We start from the raw sequence: 18,771 nt of genomic DNA, 5'->3' as shown, positions 1-18,771 counted from the left end.
GACTATCCTTTCCCCATTGGGTCCTCTTGGTGCTTTTGTTGAAAATTAGCTGACCATATATGCTTGGGTTTATTTCTAGGCTCTCTATTCTATTCCACTGGTCTATGTGTTTATTTTTATGCCAGCCCCGTACTGTTTTGATTACTATATATAACTTTGTAATATAATTTGAAATCATGAAGCATGTTGCCTCCTACCACTACCCCTTTTTTTTTTTTTTTGAGACGGAGTCTTGTTCTGTCACCCAGGCTGGAGTGCAGTGGTGCAATCTCAGCTCACTGCAACCTCTGCCTCCAGGGTTCCAGCTAATCTCCTGCCTCAGCCTCCCGAGTAGCTGGGATTAAAAGCATGCAGCACCCTGCCCGGCTAATTTTTGTATTTTTAGTAAAGATGGGGTTTCACCATGTTGGCCAGGCTGGTCTCGAATTCCTGGCCTCAAGTGATCCACCCACCTCGGCCTCCAAAAGTGCTGGGATTACAGACATGAGCCACTGCACCTGGCCTCCATTTTGTTTTTCTTTAACATTGATTGCTTTGGCTATGCGGGATCTTTGGTGGTTCCATATGAATTAGTTTATGTTTTAAATATCTGTTTTTCCATTATGGGTTTAAAAATTTTCTGTTTTTCCTATTTGTTAATTATTTAATTAGTTATATTAACTAACAAAGCAATACGTGTCTGTTGTCAAAATCAAACACTGTATTAAAGCATAGAAAGAGTGAAGTTCCTTTTTCATTTTCTACCTACTCCTATCTTACCTCCTTTCTCAAGGCAAACACTGTTAAAAGTTTAATGGGTAGCTTTCCAGACCTTCCCTCATGAATTTGCAAATAAACATATGTACTTATAAAGATATGGAAGATGGAATTATTTTCTACATTGATAAGTTCATACTACAAATATTAAGTAAGTTACTTATCCCATTTAGTAGTATTTCAAGACTTTTCCCTGCATTCGTTTCTATAGATCTAAGAAGTTATTTCAAACCTGATTCATTTCCACTCTCTCAAATCCCTTGATTTTTCTGAAAAATTCATTTCTCATTATTTCTGTATCCCTCAGCACCCCCACCCACCCACCATGTTATTCTGGTCTGATCGTAAAACATAGACTAACCTAGAATGTGTTGAGTGTGCCTGGCCTACGTGCCGCTACCCCATCTTCCTCTTTCAGAACTGGCTGGGCTATACCAAGAAGAGAGCACCCATTGGCTTCCATCGGGTTGTCGAAATTTTGCACAAGAACAATGCCCCTGTGCAGGTAATGGGTCCTAAAGAGAGTTGGGTACAGGATATTCTCGGAGACCTAACTTTAAGCCTCTTACTGGTCAGTGATGGGAGACCCGATCTGCTCTTGTTTTCCCTTAAAGGCAGCACAATGGCTGCAATAGGCCTCAAGATAGAAAAGGCCAGGGAGTGAAATTCTCTCCCTTTCTCCCCTTTAGAAACAATTCCAAACTCTCCTCTCTGAGTAGCATCTACTGTGTTAGCCCAAGTGGAATACTGATGTACTGTTCAAATGATAGAAAAGGAGAACTCGTGGAGAAAAGACATCAGGGAGAAATGAGCAGAGCACTGGATCACAGCTAGAGCACTCATTGCTGGCATGTGTATCTGGCTCGAGGATCAGGAGAAGTGTGCTCTTTCCTGCTTACTGAGGCAGCATGGAAGTACTGTGTAGCATTACCTCATTCCCATTGCAGAACTAGTCCTATGGTTGATGACAGGAATTGGAAACGTTAGCTATTGAACTCTTTTGCCTTCTTCAGGATTTTCTTTTCTACCTTGTAGAGCTCTGTGCCTTATGGGTCTTTGAATCATTAATCGGAAGTACCTCTTCCCACAGATATTACAGGAGTATGTCAATCTGGTGGAAGATGTGGACACAAAGTTGAACTTAGCCACTAAATTCAAGTGCCATGATGTCGTCATTGATGTGAGTCCCCAAGAAGTGGGAGTCCTCCGTTAGATCCTCAGTGGCGAAGCGGGGTGGGGATTATAATATTCTCTGTCCAAGATCCTGAGGTGCTCCCACCACGTTTGACTGAATGGACAGAATAATCTGGCAAGAGTTCGTTTGGAGACCAGCACTCCTGTATTATTTTCCCAGCCCTCTGACTGCTTTCTCTGTGTTTTTATAAACTTGTCGTACTTGGAGAACTCATAGAACTAAATCAAGCTATACAAGCTGTGTAGTCTTCTCTCCAACATGGAGTTCTGTGGGCACTGGACCCCACTGTTATCCCACTATAGCCTCTTAGCCTCTCCTTGAGCGTTGGGTCAAAGTGATAATGACAAAAAGAAATAAGCCCTCATGTGTGCACAGTAGCACACACCAGTAGTTCCAGCTACTCAGGAGCCTGAGGAGAGAGGATTGCTTGAGCCCAGGAGTTTGAGACCATCCTGGGCAAAAAGAACCCTGTACAGAGGCTGATTGGAGGTTTGTATTGTTTGTTTTGATGCACAGACCTACCGGGACCTGAAGGATCGTCAACAGTTGCTAGCATATAGGAGTAAGGTAGATAAAGGATCAGCAGAGGAGGAGAAGATTGATGCTCTTCTCAGCAGCTCGGTGAGCAGCTACAGTTTACCCCTCCAGCAGGCTCAGGAGACAGACAGTTCACAAAATAGTACCAAGTGTATGTTCCCAAGGTCTGGAAGGATTGCAGTTGGCTAAGCCACATGGATGTAAGGCTCTCCTCTGGGCACAATGTCAAAAGCACTGCTTTGAATAGCAGAAATTACTCCTGAGATGCGGTATGATAGGGGGGTAATCTGGGGACCTCAAGCTAAGACTTAACTGTAATGCTGTGATAATAGTTAAACCTAGCAGGCAGGAGAAACTAAATATTGAAAGCATGAAAACATGTTACAGATTCAGAATATCCAAACTGTATGGTCTCATGGGGTCGGATGGGACCTACCTGTTGAAAATAAGAAGTGGGTGAAATAGATGTTAGCTATCTGGGGAGCACAGCTGGTTCATCTCTCACAGCAGGAAATTACTGAGCTCTTTGTTAATATGAAAGTTAGTTCCCTGTTAGGTATTTTGGGACCTACCTTAGGGTCAAATGACCAAAATTAGGCTTGTAAAATACAAAATAGGTGTTTAATGCATCTTTGAATAAATGAACTCCTCCGCATATTTTTAAAAATTTCTCAACATCCCCCACCTCCCGATCTGATTCTACTTTTTCTTTTCCTTACATTATCTAGCTGAGCTTGTTTTGTTGCATTTTCTCTGCCTTGCTGTAGGGATAAGTGAAAACTGATCACACACTTTCATTGTTTCCTCTTTCCACAGCAAATTCGATGGAAGAATTAAGTGGCATTGACTACCCTGAAGCCTGCCTCATTTCCTCCTCTCCTGCCTGTGAAAGCAGAGAGAGCTCTTCTTTGGGAGAGCTGTGGCATCACATCGCTTGGGCCCATTACCCACAGGCAGTGCCAGCTACTGTTGACACAGATAACTTCAGACTGATCTTCTGTCCAAGGAACATCATCTGAGGATCGAGATCTAAAGCTTTGACTCATGAGAATGATTCTCTCCACCTGGTGCTCATATGAAGGTGGGAGTGATTTCTAGATTGGGCCCCTACTGGGTAAGATCTCACTTGGTCTGAGAAAAGTGACTGCTCCAGAAAGGAAGAGGTACAGGAGTCATAGGGTGGCTACTCCATTCCACTCAGCTAAATATGATCCAGGACTTGGCGCTGGACATTGGCAGTTCTGCTCTGAATGAAGTCAGAACAGAACCAAAATGGCCTCAGGAAGGAATGCCAGTGTTTCCCAAGACCTGCTGGAGATGCACTCACACCAGACTGCACAGACCCCTCCACATTATGCCACACATGGCCTAGACATTGTGTTTCCTCAGCCATTTTCCCTCTGCTGCCCCAGTTTTCTCTGTCCAAAAGCCTAAGGTTCTTCTCTCACTTGAACACAGATGACCTTGCTTGGGTAATGAGACATCCCCTTTATCTCTTCCTCTACTGCTAGCCCAGACCCGTCACTTTATAAGAAGCTCAAATGCAGCAGTGCTGGAGAGCTCTCTCTTTATGCAAAAATCTCATTTCACCAGGAGCTTTCAGAAGTTTCACCTGGGTTAAACTCAGCAGCATTTCTGTTAGGATATTTAGATGCAGGTTTTATTTTCACACTTGGATTCTTGCTCTGTACCAATATTTGCCTCCTTTTCTGTGACTGAACTGGGTTTTTCTGACATGTCTAGACTCCTAATAAAGGTATTTCTTCCTTGGTGCCTTCTCTCCCGCTCCTGGTGGTTTTGTGCATAATGATGAAATAATTGCTCAGGATCTTAGGATCGTTACAAGTCTCCCTCAGTGACTGCACTCAGCAGCCTGTCAGCACATGTCAGGTTATAGAGTAACAATGCTATGGCAAAGCAGGGCTGTGTGGTTAACAGAAACAGCATGGTGCTGGGAGACACAAGACCTGACTTTTTCCAGCTCTACCACTAACTAGTTATATGATGCTGGGTGAGTCCCTTTCTTTCTCTGGATTCATTAGATAATCTAAAATTTTGTAGAGTTTGTTTGTTTGTGAGATGGTGTCTCGCTCTGTCACCTAGGCTGGAGTGCAGTGGCGCTCTCAGCTCACTGCAACCTCACCTCCCAGGTTCAGACAATTCTCCTGCCTCAGCCTCCCCAGTAGCTGGGATTACAGGCGCCTGCCACCACGCCCAGCTAATTTTTGTATTTTTAGTAGAGACAGGGTTCCACCATGTTGGCCAGGCTGGTCTCAAACTCCTGACTTCAGGTGATCCGCCTGCCTTGGCCTCCCAAAGTGCTGGGATTACAGGCGTGAGCCACCGCACCCGGCCTGTTTTTTTAAATAGACATGGTCTGTCACCCAGGCTGGAGTGCAGTGGCACCCTCATGGCTCACTGCAGCCTTGACATCCCATACTCAAGCAATCTTCCTGCTTCAGCCTCCTGAGTAGCTGGGACTACAGGCGCGTGCCACCACACCCAGCTAACATTTTGTAGAGTTCTGTGCTCCTGTGACTGTGGAGTGGGTGAAGTCATAGAAGGAAAAGAGAAGATTCTCCTACAGAGGCACATACCATGCCTTAAGGCAATATGGTTCTCAACTGGAGGCAGTTTTGCCCCTCAAGACATTTGGCAATGTTCGAAGTTGCTTTCTGTTGCCACACTAGGCGTGCTACTGGCATCCAGTGGGTAGAGGTCAGGGATGCTGCTAAATGCCCTACAATCCACAGGACAGCTCCACAACAAAGGATTATCCTGCCCACATGTTAGTAACACCAGTGTTGAGAAACTGCTTTAAGGGGATCAGACTCCATCTTTTGCTCCTCCACTTTGCAATTCCAGGTAACCTCGTATTTAGTTCCTTTCTTGATCATCCTTCTTGCTATTGAAGAAACAAGAGTTTAATTTGCTAGATTGTACTAAAATTATTGGTTCATCTTCAAACAAACAGTGGTTGCTTTATTAACTAGTATATTGGTTAGGGTTCATTTAGAGAAGCAGAACCACTAGGCATATATATGCATTATCTAATCTAATCTATATCTGCAACTTGTTAGAGAAATTTGACCTTTCTCTGACCTGTTAGAGAAATTGGATGAGAAGTACTGAGGAGTAGAGCCTGTCTTTTCTGTTTGAGTACTTCCACTCAAGTATGGCAGCTAGAGGATCTGTTTAAGGTAGTTGTCTTCATGTCCAGTGGTAGAGCTTGAAATCCATAGGGAAGGCTGTGAAGAAGGGAACATCATTATAAAGTGAGTGAGCAGGGACAAGCTAGAAACCATGAGAAGGGACTGGGACCCATGTCAGTTCTCACAGCCTCAAACCTTGATGAGGTGGGTGTCCCGCTGCTGGAAAAGCTAGTGGCCTTTGTCATGGAACTGAAAAACACCTGGCCCAGGAGTGAGCAACTGAAGAAGGAACCAGGGAAGATGTAGCAGTTACAGGCCCAACTGTTGCCCCTCACCAACAAAGTACTCAGCAGATAACAACATGTGTGAACTACAAAAGTACTTCCCCTGATTATGCACACTGAAACACAGGCTGGTTGCTGTTCATTTCCACCCTCCTGATCTTGCATAGAAATGTCTCTGGTGGTCCACCTTAACCGGAAACATACAGGGAAGGGAATTCTGGAAATTGCAGTTCAGCCTAGCCAAGGTGACATAATACAAAACGTTAACAACTGATCCCCACTTTTGAGAATGCATAAGTAAAGGATAGGCCTAGAATTCATGTCTGTACAACTCGTATGCTGCATTGGTCATGCTAATCTAGGTTTTGAGCTTCTTTTTCCTTCGGAGCAGGAAGCATTACTTGGCAACATTAGGATGACCTACTGACTATTTTAGTGTAAGAAAATGTTTCTTAGGTTTGATGAGAACGTCCATGCCCCTCATTTCAGGTGCAGAGACTTTGCTTCTATTTTATTTTATTTTATTTTATTTTATTTTTTATTTTTTTGAGATGGAGTCTCCCTCTGTCGCCCAGGCTGGAGTACAGTGGCGCAATCTCGGCTCACTGCAACCAACGTCCATCTCCCAGGTTCAAGCAATTCTCCTGCCTCAGCCTCCTGAGTAGCCGAGATTACAGACATGCCACCATGCCCAGCTAATTAGTAGCTGCCACCATGCCCAGCTTTTTAGTAGAGACGGGGTTTCACCATGTTAGGCTGGTCAAACTCCTGACCTCAAGTGATCCGCCTGCCTCGGCCTCCCAAAGTGCTGCGATTACAGGCGTGAGCCACCACGCCCGGGTGAGACTTTGCTTTTAAAGAGATAGTGTCGTCATATAACAGCCTTCCTATAAAAGGGATTAGAGAAGCCAGATACAAAAGGTCACATATTGTATGATTCCATTTATATAAAATATCTGGAATAGGTAAATCCATTCAGACAGAAAGCAGATTGGTGGTTCCAGAGGCTGAGGGTGGGGAGGGATAGGGAGTAACTGCTTAATGGGTTTAGGCGTTCCTTTTGGGAATATGAAAGTATTTTGCAACAAGATAGAGGTGGTGGCACAACATTCTGAATGTACCGATGAATTGTTCACTTTAAAATGGCTAATTTTATGTTATGTGGATTTCACCTGAAAAAATTTTATTGGTTTCTTGAACACAAAAAGAAGGAGTTGTAAACTAACTCAAGTAGTGCTAAGATCTGTAAGATATTCTAGTCTGCAAAAACAAAAAAAAAAAACCCTAGAAATCCAGAATCTTCTGTTGGGAAAAGGAGGGTCTCATACTGCTCTAGTGTAGTACTCCTAGAAATAGTGGAAGGAACTCATGTCCTGATACTCAGCTCAGGAAAACCTCTAAGTGGGGCTGGCCTCTTTAAGACTCAGAGACTGTAATCTGGTAGTTAAGGAGTCATAATCACAAGTTTCTTGGGTAATTCTCCTTAGAAATGTAGTTCTTACCTTCCAGGATCAGAAGTACTGAGGAGCAGAGCCAATCTTCTCTGTTTGGTGATAGATATATGTAGATGGGTTTATATGACTTTGAGTTTAGTTTGTAAAATCTAGATGTCCCTGCCCTAGACAGGGGACAATGATATTTAGTTTGGGTTATTTTGTACCCTGTGGAGAACAGAGTTTAGTGAAAGGGAAGCATTTCTTTGAAATGTGGTTCTATGTGTTCAGTCCTATTTCCAAAACGCAGGAGGGAATGGAAGGGAAAACGTCCTGGCCCAAGAATACCTGTAAAACTCAATTGCTGTTGTAAATTCATCTGCCGAAAACAGTGCCTGTAACCTGTGTGGAGAAACAATACTTTGGGTTTCTGTACAGGTTTTTCATGAGTCCAGGATTCATGGGCAGCCAGTGACTAGGAATCCTCAAACACTCACACTCTAGAGTGTGAATTCAAGAGAGGTGAATTCCAAGTTCAGAATCTGGGAGTAGAGAGGTGCTGAAGCCCACCGTCATGAGTGCTTGTGACCTGGGCGCACACACCATCATACACACACCTCCTACATAGACCCCTCTTCTACCGACACAGGGAGCCAAATTGATTAGTGTCTATCACTGCAGGAAATAGTGGCTTGGAAATGGACATGCTCCAGGACCTTGAGTCCCTGCAGTTTGAGTATGGGGTTCCAGAGGAAGATCGTATCTGGCTGTATTTGCAGGGCCGTTCTCGGGGACTGATGATCAAGGCTTGTGCCCATGCAACCTTCTTCTGCAAACTATTATATAATTTGAGGTAAGCTGAATATCCAAATCCAGGAAGATGGACAAGAATCTCACTGCTGAGAATTCAAATGTCTTAAATTTCTTTTATATTGGAGGGTAAGTTTGGCTGGTGGATTGTCATCCTATCTTTTCCAACCCAGAGTCAATGACTCCTGGTCTAAAAGTACAGGAAAATCTATACCAGAGTCCCCTGGCTGTGGTTACATAATAAAGCATGGATTAGTAGTGATTACCTTTTAGTGGATGGATTGATTAAATGATCATTTATTCATCCATTCACTCACTCATCATGACCACCAGCTTGCCCTCCACAGTTGCTAATGTCTAGCCATTCCTTATCTATTGGCCAGGAATGCAAATGGAATCAGTTCTTTCTTTTGGGGCTGAGGTAATAGTGGAATGCTCCCTTACAGGAAGGCTACCCGGGACTTCACAGGCCCTGTGCCAATGACTTCCTTGAAACCAGGAATATTGATTTGCAGAAAAGCTGTCAGTCCAGTCTTGATTCTGATATCTTTCTACAATATGGCTTCAGACACTTAAATAGGAAATGTGTGTGAAGCAGGTACCTATAATTAGGCTCCTGAATTCTGCAACTCCAGGTCACTCTGGGAGCATATGTCACCTCCTCACTCTACTTCTTAGTTTTTCTCTGAAGTTAGATTAATTCCTAGATAGTGGGACCAGATTTGAATTGGACATGTTTATAGATACAGCATATGTCCAAGGAGGCAGGCTTCTCAGTGAATTTACTGACTGGCTTACTGATAAGGATGCATAAACCTATTGGTGGTACTCAATATGACTGGGAGAAAACAATATATGAAACTTGCAGGTGGCATTTTATATTTGGAATGATCAGGCACTAAGAGAAAGTGCTCTTTCAACCAGGAGAGAAGGCTTAAATAGAGTGTGACATGTTGCTTAGAAGCAAAATCCAGAGCTTTAAGACACTGGTTTTTACAGAAATACAGAACAAATATAAGGCTGTCATATAGCAACAAAAGTATACCTTATGTATTCAGAAGTCTGACTTTGTTAATCTTGGGCCAAGGAAACACATCCAGCACCAACGGTAAGTGAACCTCTGGAAATAGTGGTCTGAAATCTTCATCCTTAGTTTCTCAGTTCTGTTCTTTTTTGTTTTGTTTTTGTAGTTTAAAGTTGTACCCTGAATGAACACGGTTTTGTTTTTATAAACCATTTATGTTTATAAGTCATAACCTTCTTAAAAAGCCAAGTTATCTGGTTTCTGAAGTCTGCAGATTTGAAATAGCAAACTAGAAAGAGTGGGTGTATCATAGGAAAGGAATGCACTCACATCTAATAGCAATAAAAATTGACATCCATCTCAGAGTGGTATCAGTAAGATGAAGAAATACGAAGCTCCAGACTTTATAACCTCAAGACACTAACTTAACAACAATATATGGTCCAAAAAGCCTTTATGAAAACTCCAGCAAGCACTTAAGAAATTGTAGTGCCCTGGAGAGGTACAAATCCAAGAACAGCTGCATTTACAGGGGTAAGAAAAGCCATTGCAGTTCACCTAAGATATCCCTTTCCTCAAGCCAGCCTCAGGTGATCAGGAGAAAATGCGTCTCCTTTGGAGGGAAAAAGAAAAATGGAATGTTTGTCCACTGTTCTGCCTTTTTGGGGGCTGCCTGAGGGATTGGTTTCTGTCTCACATGACTTGGAGCACTGATGAGGAACCAACATATTTTGGATGAAAACAAAGGATCACTCAGTGGCTTGTTGCAGTACAGAGAACCTGCAGTACTGCAGATAGATACCAAAGTGAGGAAAAGATTATCAGCCCCTGCAATAGAAACCGGCAAAACTCTTCAATTGGGAAATTCCAAACTCGAGCCCAGAGAAGACACATTCCTGGAAAGATTTGACAGGCCCCAGAATCTCTAGCTGGGCTGATTGGGAAAGATCTTTTCCTGTATGGTGCCAGTCTGTAAAGATTGGGAGAGGCCTGACTTTTTTCAAATGCCCAAATTCCACCAAAAAATAAAAAGGCAATATTGCTCAACCACAGGAACAAACTACTGCAGAAACCAGCCCTAAAGAAACAGATCTGTGAGTTACCTAACAAAGAATTCAAAGTAATAAAGAGGCTCAATGAGCTACAAGACACAGAAAAATAACTAGGCTGGGCAAAGTTTACAGATTACAGACTACAGGCCTGTAATTTGTAATTACAGATTACAAGCCTGTAATCCCAGCAGTTTGGGATGCTGAGGTGGGAGGATTATTTGAGCCCAGGAGTTTGAGACCAGCCTGGGCAACATAGTGAGACCCTGTCTCTATGACAAAAAAAAAAAAAACTGATGAAATCAGGAAAACAATATATGAATAAAATAATATCAGAAAGAGAAACTAAGAACCAAAATTTGGAGCTGGAGAGCACAATAATTGAATAGAAACAACTCACTAGAGTGGTTCAACATTAGACTTGATCACACAGAAGAAAGAATCGGCAAACTTGAAGACCAGTTATTTGAAATTATGAAATCAGAAGAGCAAAAAGAAAATTAAGAAAAGTGAAGAAAATCTAGAGGACTTACAGGATACTATCAAGTGGGTCAATATATGCCTTATGGCATATATTGAAGGAGAAGAGATGCAGAGCAAGGTGCAAAGAGCTTATTTGAAGAAATAATGGCCAAAAACATCCCAGATCTGAGGAGGGAAATGCACATCCAAATTCAAGAAGCTCAGAGGACTCCAATTTGGATGAACCCAAAGAGGACCACACAGACACGTTATAATCAAACCATCAAAAGTCAAAGACAAAGAATACTGAAAGCTGCAAAGAAAAAGCTACTTATCACAACAAGGGAGTTCCCAGAAGACTATCGGTGGCTTCTCAGCAGAAACATTACAGGCCAGAAGGGAGTGCTTGATATATTCAAAGTGCTGAAAGGGGAAAGAAAAAAAAAAAAACCTGTTGGTCCGGCATGGTGGCTCATGCCTGTAATCCCAGCACTTTTGGGAGGCCGAGGTGGGTGGATCACGAGGTCAGGAGATCGAGACCATCCTGGCTAACATGGTGAAACCCCGTCTTTACTAAAAATACAAAAAATTAGCCAGGTGCAGTGGTGGGCGCCTGTAGTCCCAGCTACTTGGGAGGCTGAGGCAGGAGAATGGCGTGAACCCGGGAGGCGGAGGTAGCAGTGAGCCAAGATTGCGCCACTGCAGTCCAGCCTGGGCGAAAGAGCGAGACTCTGTCTCAAAAAAAAAAAAAAAAAAACTGTCGACCAAGAATACTATCTCTTGCAAACCTGTGCTTCAAAAATTAAGGAGAAGCTGGGCATGGTGGCTCAGTTCTGTGACCCCAGCATTTTGGGAGGCCGAGGTGGGCAGATCACCTGAGGTCAGGAGTTCAAGACCAGCCTGGACAACGTGGTGAAACCCTGTCTCTATTAAAAACACAAAAATTAGCTGGGCGTGGTGGCAGGCACCTGTAATCCCAGATACTTGGGAGGCTGAGGCAGGAGAATTGCTTGAACCCAGGGAGGCAGAGGTTGCAGTGAGCTGAGATTGCACAACTGCACTTCAGCCTGCGTGACAATAGCAAAACTCCATCTCAAGAAAAAAAAAAAAGGAGAAAGAAAGAGCTTCCCAGATAAACAACAATAAAAAACCTCATCACTCCTGGACCTGCCTTACAACTAATGCTGAAGGGAATCCTTAAGTTGAAATGAAAACATGCTAGTCAACAACACAAAAGTACACAAAAATAAAAAGCTCTCTGGCAAAGGTGAATATATAGCCATATACATAATACTGTGATGGGTGGTACATAAATCATTTTTAATTGTGGTATAGGATTTAAAGATAAAAGCTGGCCAAGTGTGATGGCTCACACCTGTAATCTCAGCACTTTGGGAGGCCAAGGCAGGAGAATTGCTTGGGCTTAGGTGTTTGAGACTAGCCTGGGCAACATAAAGAGACAACATCTCTTAAAAAAAAAACAATTAGCTGGGCATAGTGGCACACACCTGTGGACTCCGGTACATGGTAGTCTGATGTGGGAGGATTGCTTGAGCCTGGAAAGTTGAGACTGCAGTGAGCAATGATCATGTCACTGCACTCTAACCTGGGTGACAGAACGAGACCCTTTCTCATAAATAGATAAATAAAATGTATATAAAAATGTAAATATAGAAATAATAAAATGTATAAAATAAAATTATAAATATCAATAAATGTAAGTATAAATAAATAATAAAAATTAAAAATAGGCTTGGCACGGCGGCTTATACTGTAATCCAGCACTTTGGGAGGCTGAGGCAGGCGGATCGCTTGATTCCAGAAGTTCGAGACCAACCTAGGCAATGTGGTAAAACCCTGTCTCTACTAGAAATAACTAAAATTAGCCAAGTATAGTGGTATGTGCCTGTAGTCCCAGCTACCTGGGAGGCTGAGGCGGGAGGATCACCTGAGCCTGGGAGATCAAGGCTGAAGTGAGCTGTGTTCACGCCACTGCATTCTAGCCTGGGCCACAGGGTGAGACCCTGTCTCAAAAATAAAAATACTAAAAAAAACCTATTACCATAAAACCATGCTAATGGATACAAAATATCCAAAAGATGTAATTCATGAGATAAATAACAAAAAGCAGGGGTAGGGGAAGATGAAGTAGAGTTTTTGTATATGATTGACATTATCATCTTAAAAGAGGTTGTTATAACTATTTTTATGATTTTTATGCAATTTCCTCTGGTAACTACAAAGAAAATACCAACAAAAAAAAGAAAATAATGTCATTACAAAAAAAAAAAATCAGTGAAATACAAAAGAAGGCAGCAAGAGAGGAAAAGAAGAATAAAACTGCAACACAGAGAAAAAAACAAAATGGCAGTGATAAGTCCTTCCCTATCAGTAATTATTTTAAATGTAAATGGATTAAACCCATCAATCAAAAGATACCAAGTGGCTGAATGGATAAAAAACAAAAATAAGATCCAACGTATATCTTGTCTTCAAGAGACTCACTTTAGATGTTAGGACACACATAGGGTGAAAGAGCATAGAGAAAGATAATGCCATGTAAATGGTAACCAAAAAAGAACAGGAGTAGTCATACTTGTATCAGACAAAATAGACTTTAAGTCAAAAACTGTCATGAGAGACAAAGAACAACATGATGATAAAAAGACCAATTCACCAGGAAGATACAACAATTATATATGTACTTAACATCAGAACATCCACATATATGAGGCAAATATTGACAGAACTGAAGGTATACAATTATAGTAGGAGATTTTAATACCCAACTTTCAATAATGGATAGAAGAACCAGACAAAAGGTTAGTAAGGAAACAGAAGACTTGAACAACACGATACACCAATTAGAACCTAAAAGACAAGTACATAACACTCCACTCAACAGCAGCAGAATGCACGTTCTTTTCAAGTGCACATGGAACATTTTCCAGGATCATGTTAGGTCACAAAACAAGTCCTAACAAATTTAAGAAGATTCAAATCATACCAACCGTCTTTTTTTTTTTTTTTTTGACCATAATAGAATGATACTAGAAATAGCAGAAGAAAAACTAGAAAATTCACAAATAGGTGGAAGTCAACACAACTCTTGAACAACCAATGGATCAAACAGGAAATCACAAGGAAAATTTGAAAATATCTTCAGTGAAAATGAAAACAACATACCAAAACTTATGGGTTGCAACAAAAGCAGTACTATGAGCAAACTGTATAGGGGTAAATGCCTACATTAAAAATAAGAAAGATCTCAAATCAACAACCTAACCTTTTATACTTCAAAGAACTACAAAAAGAACAAACTAAACCCAAAGTAAGCAAAAGGAAGCACATAATTAGATTAGAATAGAAATAAACAAAATAAGACTATAAAAACAATGGGGAAAAAAGTCAACAAAAATAAGAGCTAACAGCCCTTCCCTAGACTAACTGGTAGAGAAGAGAGAAGAATCAAATAACAAAATCAGAAATGAAAGAGGAAACATTAAAACTGATGCCACAGGCCAGGTGTGGTGGCTCACGCCTGTAATCCCAGCCTGGGAAACAAAGCAACGCCTTGTCTCTACAAAAACAAACAAACTGATGCCATCGAAGTAAAAAGGATCTTAAGAGTAAGAGTCTACTATGAACAATTATATGCCAACAAATTGGATAACTTCAAAGAAATAGAAAAACTCCTAGAAACATACAACCTACAAAGACTGAATCATGAAATTTAAAAAATCTGAACAGAACTATAACTAGTAAGATTGACTCAATAATAATAATAATAAACTCCCAAGAAAAGCCCCAGGCCTGATGACTTGACTGGAAAATTCTACCGAACATTTATTTTTATTTTTTATATATTTTTAGACAGAGTCTCACTCTCTCACCCAGGCTGGAGTGCAGTGGTGCAATCTCGGCTCACTCTAGTCTCCACCTCCCGGGTTCAAGCGAGTCTCCTGCCTTGGTCTCCTGAGTAGCTGGGATTACATGCGCTCGCCACCACGCCTGGCTAATTTTTGTATTTTTCATAGAGACCAGGTTTCACCATATTGGCCAGGATGATTTCGAACTCATGACCTCAGATGATCTGCCTGCCTTGGCTTCCCAAAGTGCTGGGATTATAGGCATGAGCCACCATACCTGGCCTTACCAAACATTTAAAGAAGAATGAACACTAATCCTTCTCAAACTCTTCCAAAAAAAATTGAAGATGAAGGAACACTTCTGAACTCATTTTATGAGGCCAGCATTACCCTGATACCAAAACCAGACAAAAATAATAGAACTACAGACCAATACCCATGATGAATACAGATGCAAAATTCCTCAATAAAATACTACCAAACTGAGTCCGATAGCCTATTAAAAGATTTATATGGCAAGTGCAATGGTTCATGCCTGTTGAATTCCAACACTTTGGGAGGGTGAGGTGGGAGAATCACTTGAGCCCAGGAGTTTGAGACCAGCCTGGGCAACAACATGGTGAGATTTTGTCTCTACAAAAAAATTTAAACATTAGCTAGGCATGGTAGTGTACACCTGTAATCCCAGCTACTTGGGAGGTTCAGGTGGGTGGATTGCTTGATCCTGGGAGGTCAAGGCTGCAGTGAGCTGTGATTGTGCCACCACACTCCAGCCTGGGTGACCAAGCAAGACTCTGTCCGAGAAAAAAAGAGAAAGGATTATACACCATGACCAAGTGAGATTTATTTCTGGAATGATTCAACATGCAAAATCAATCAACATAATACATCACATCAACAAAATGAAGAACAGAAATCACATGATCATTTTAATTGATGCAGAAAAGGTGTTTGACAAAATTCAACACCTTTTCATGATAAGAACACTCAGCAAACTAGGAATAGAAGGAAATTACCCTAATATAATAAAGGCTATATATGGAAGGCCCACAGGTAACATCATATTCAATGGTACAAAACTAAAAGCTTGTCGGGCGTGGTGGCTCATGCCTGTAATCCCAGCACTTTGGGAGGCCAAGGCGGGTGGATCACGAGGTCAGGAGATCAAGACCATCCTGGTCTCGTCTCTACTAAAAATATAAAAAGTTAGCTGGGCGTGGTGGTGGGCACCTGTAGTCCCAGCTACTCGGGAGGCTGAGGCAGGAGAACGGCATGAACCCGGGAGGCGGAGGTTGTAGTGAGCCGACATCACACCACTGCACTCCAGCCTGCGCGACAAAGCGAGACTCCGTCTCAAAAAAAAAAAACTAAAAGCTTTTCCTCTAAGATCAGAAACAAGGCAAAGATGCCTTCTCTTACCACTTCTATTTAAGTACTGGAAGTCCTAGTCAGAGCAATTAGGCAAGAAAAACAAATAAAAGACATCCAAATTGGAAAGCAAGAAATAAATTGGTCTCTGTTCACAGATGACATGTTTTGTTTGTTTGTTTGTTTTGAGACAAAGTCTTGCTCTGTCACCCAGGCTGGAGTGCAATGGTGTGAGCATAGCTCACTGTAACCTTGAACTCCTGGGCTCAAGTGACTCTCCTGCCTCAGCCTCCTGAATAGCAAGGACTACAGGTGCACACCACCACACCCAGCTAACTTTTAGTTTTTTTGTAGAGACAGTGTCCTGCTATGTTGCCCAGACTAAGTGCTGGGATTGCAGGCATGAGCCACTGTGCCCAGGCTGACATGATCTTACATGTAGAAAACCCTAAAGATTCCATTAAGAAAAAAACTGTTAGAAATGGTAAACAAATTCAGCAAAGTTGCAGGTACAAAATCAACATACTAAAATTAGTTGCATTTTTGTACACTAATGAACAACCTGAAAAAGAAATTATGAAAATCACATTTACAATAGCCTCCAGTAGAATAAAACACTTAGTAATAAACTTAACAAGGGCATGAAAGATTTCTACACTGAAAACTACAAAACATTGCTAAAAGAAATTAAGGAAGACACAAATAAACGGAAAGACATCCCATGTTTATGGATTGGAAGACTTGGTTTTAAAATGTCCATACTACCTAAAGCCATCTACAGATGCACTGCAATCCTTATCAAAATCCCAATGACATTTTTCATGAAGATAGAAAAAAATCCAAAAATTGATATGGATGAAGCTTGAGGACATTATGCTAAGTGAAATTAGCCATGTACAAAAAGACAATACTGCATAATTCTACTTATATGAAGTATCTAAAGTAGTGGAACAGAAAGTAGAATGGTAGTTTCCAGGGGCTGGGGAGAGAGAAAAATTGTATAGAGTTTCAGGTTGGATGCGGTGGCTCACGCCTATAATCCCAGCACTTTGGGAGGCAGAGGTGGGCGGATCACTTGAGGTGGGGAGTTCGAGACCAGCCTGGCCAATGTGGAGAACCTCTTCTCTACTAAAAATACAAAAATTAGCTGGGCATGGGGTGTGGTGGCACGCACCTGTAATCCCACTAGTCAGTAGGCTGAGGCAGAGAATTGCTTGAACGTGAGAGGTGGAGGTTGCAGTGAGCTGAGATTGTGCTGCTGCACTCCAGCTCAGGTAATGAAGGGAGACTGTCTCGAAAAAAAAAAATGCATATAGAGTTCCAGTTTTGCAAGACGGAAAGGTTCTAAAGAGCTGTTGCACAACTATATCTCTATCTATCTATCTGTCTGTCTGTCTGTCTGTCATCTATCTGTATGTATGTATTTTTTTTTTTTTTTGAGTTTGAGTCTTGCTCTGTTGCCCAGGCTGGAGTGCAGTAGTGGATCTCGGCTCACTGCAACCTCCACCTCCGGGGTTCAAGAGATTCTCCTGCCTCAGCCTCCTGAGTAGCTGAGACTACAGGTTTACACCATCATGCTGGGCTAATTTTTATATTTTTAATAGAGATGGGGTTTCACCGTGTTGGCCAGGCTGGTCTTAAACTTCTGACCTCAAGTGATCCACAAGCCTTGGCCTCCCAAAGTGCTGGGATTACAGGCATCAGCCACCATGCCTAGCCACAACGTGCATATAATGAACACAACTGTACTGTGCACTTTAAAAATGGTTATGAAGGTAAAGTTCATGCTATGTGTGTGTGTGTGTGTTTTGTTTTTTTCCTGAGACAGGGTCTTGCTCTGTCACTCAGGCTGGAGTACAGTGGCACCAGCACAGCTCACTGCAGCCTCAAACTCCTGGGCTCAAGCAATCCTCCCACCTCAGCCTCCTGGGTAGCTGGGACTACAGGTGTGCACCACCATACCTGGCTAATTCTTGTATTTTTTTGTAGAGATGAGGTCTTACATGTTGCCCAGGCTGGTCTCAAACTCCTGAGCTCAAGTGATCTGCCTGCCTTGGCCTCTCAAAGTGCTGGGATTACAGATGTGAGCCACCGTACCCAGCCTGTGTTTTTTAACCACGATTAAAAAAAAAAAAAAATTGAAAGCTGTCTGCACAAAACATGAGGGGACTGGCCCACAATGTGTTATAGACATTACAGTATGCTGTATAATAGTGGCTGTTCACAATGGTGTCCTGAGCCAGTGAAATGATCAAATATTCAGACTGTTTAACCAGGCAAGCATAATACATGTAACAAAGTATGTTCATTTAAAACATTTTAAATTTTGGTCCCTTGAAAAGGGTTATACTTTTATTTCTGGAAAATTAACTCAAGAGGAACATTTCATTCCCTAGTGAGGCTGGATAAATGACACACAGTTGAAATGCCTTATCTCCGAAGTACTTAATGTGCCACCAAGCACCTTAAATGACAAAGCAGAAAACATCAGAGATTGACAGTTAAGAAGAACTAGACCAGGTGCGGTGGCTCTCACCTGTAATCCCAGCACTTTGGAGGCCAACACAGGCGGATCACGAGGTCAGGAGATGGAGACCATCCTGGCTAATACGGTGAAACCCCGTTTCTACTAAAAATACAAAAAATTAGCCGGGAGTGGTGGCAGGCAACTGTAGTCCCAGCTACTCGGGAGACAGGCAGGAGAATGGTATGAACCTAGGAGGCGGAGCTTGCAGTGAGCCGAGATCACCCCATTGCACTCTAACCTGGGCAACAAAGCGAGACTCTGTCTCAAAAAAAAAAAAAAAAAAAAAAAGAACTACAGTGTGTGCA

General features: G+C 42.1%; 2 protein-coding genes across 7 annotated transcripts in view; both read left to right on the top strand.

Annotated features, from left to right (window-relative positions):
* Positions 1 to 4,266, top strand: part of VIPAS39 (VPS33B interacting protein, apical-basolateral polarity regulator, spe-39 homolog) — a 31,188-nt gene extending 26,922 nt beyond the window's left edge. For 3 of the 4 annotated variants that reach the window (XM_054449652.2, XM_054449653.2, XM_054449654.2), the window contains 4 exons: positions 1,175 to 1,261; positions 1,847 to 1,936; positions 2,468 to 2,572; positions 3,305 to 4,266. In XM_054449652.2, coding sequence (XP_054305627.1) covers positions 1,175 to 1,261; positions 1,847 to 1,936; positions 2,468 to 2,572; positions 3,305 to 3,325 — 303 coding nt within the window. In that variant the 3' untranslated portion in view covers positions 3,326 to 4,266. The remainder of the gene's footprint in view (positions 1 to 1,174; positions 1,262 to 1,846; positions 1,937 to 2,467; positions 2,573 to 3,304) is intronic. The other variant, XM_063651932.1, reaches the window with a different exon arrangement.
* A 138-nt stretch (positions 4,267 to 4,404) lies between these two features.
* The window catches only part of NOXRED1 (NADP dependent oxidoreductase domain containing 1), a 35,444-nt gene continuing 21,077 nt past the window's right edge, over positions 4,405 to 18,771 (top strand). The window contains exons 1-2 of one of the 3 annotated variants that reach the window (XM_054449658.2): positions 4,405 to 4,499; positions 8,039 to 8,210. In XM_054449658.2, coding sequence (XP_054305633.2) covers positions 4,490 to 4,499; positions 8,039 to 8,210 — 182 coding nt within the window. In that variant the 5' untranslated portion in view covers positions 4,405 to 4,489. Of the gene's footprint in view, positions 4,500 to 7,363; positions 8,211 to 18,771 lie in introns of those variants that run through there. The other 2 variants (XM_054449659.2, XM_054449660.2) reach the window with 2 other exon arrangements.

The sequence above is a fragment of the Pongo pygmaeus genome, chromosome 15 (genome assembly GCF_028885625.2).
Source record: "Pongo pygmaeus isolate AG05252 chromosome 15, NHGRI_mPonPyg2-v2.0_pri, whole genome shotgun sequence".
Taxonomy (NCBI): domain Eukaryota; kingdom Metazoa; phylum Chordata; class Mammalia; order Primates; family Hominidae; genus Pongo; species Pongo pygmaeus.
The sequence above is the reverse complement of the archived record's forward strand: the minus strand, read 5'-3'. Positions and strand labels throughout refer to the sequence as shown.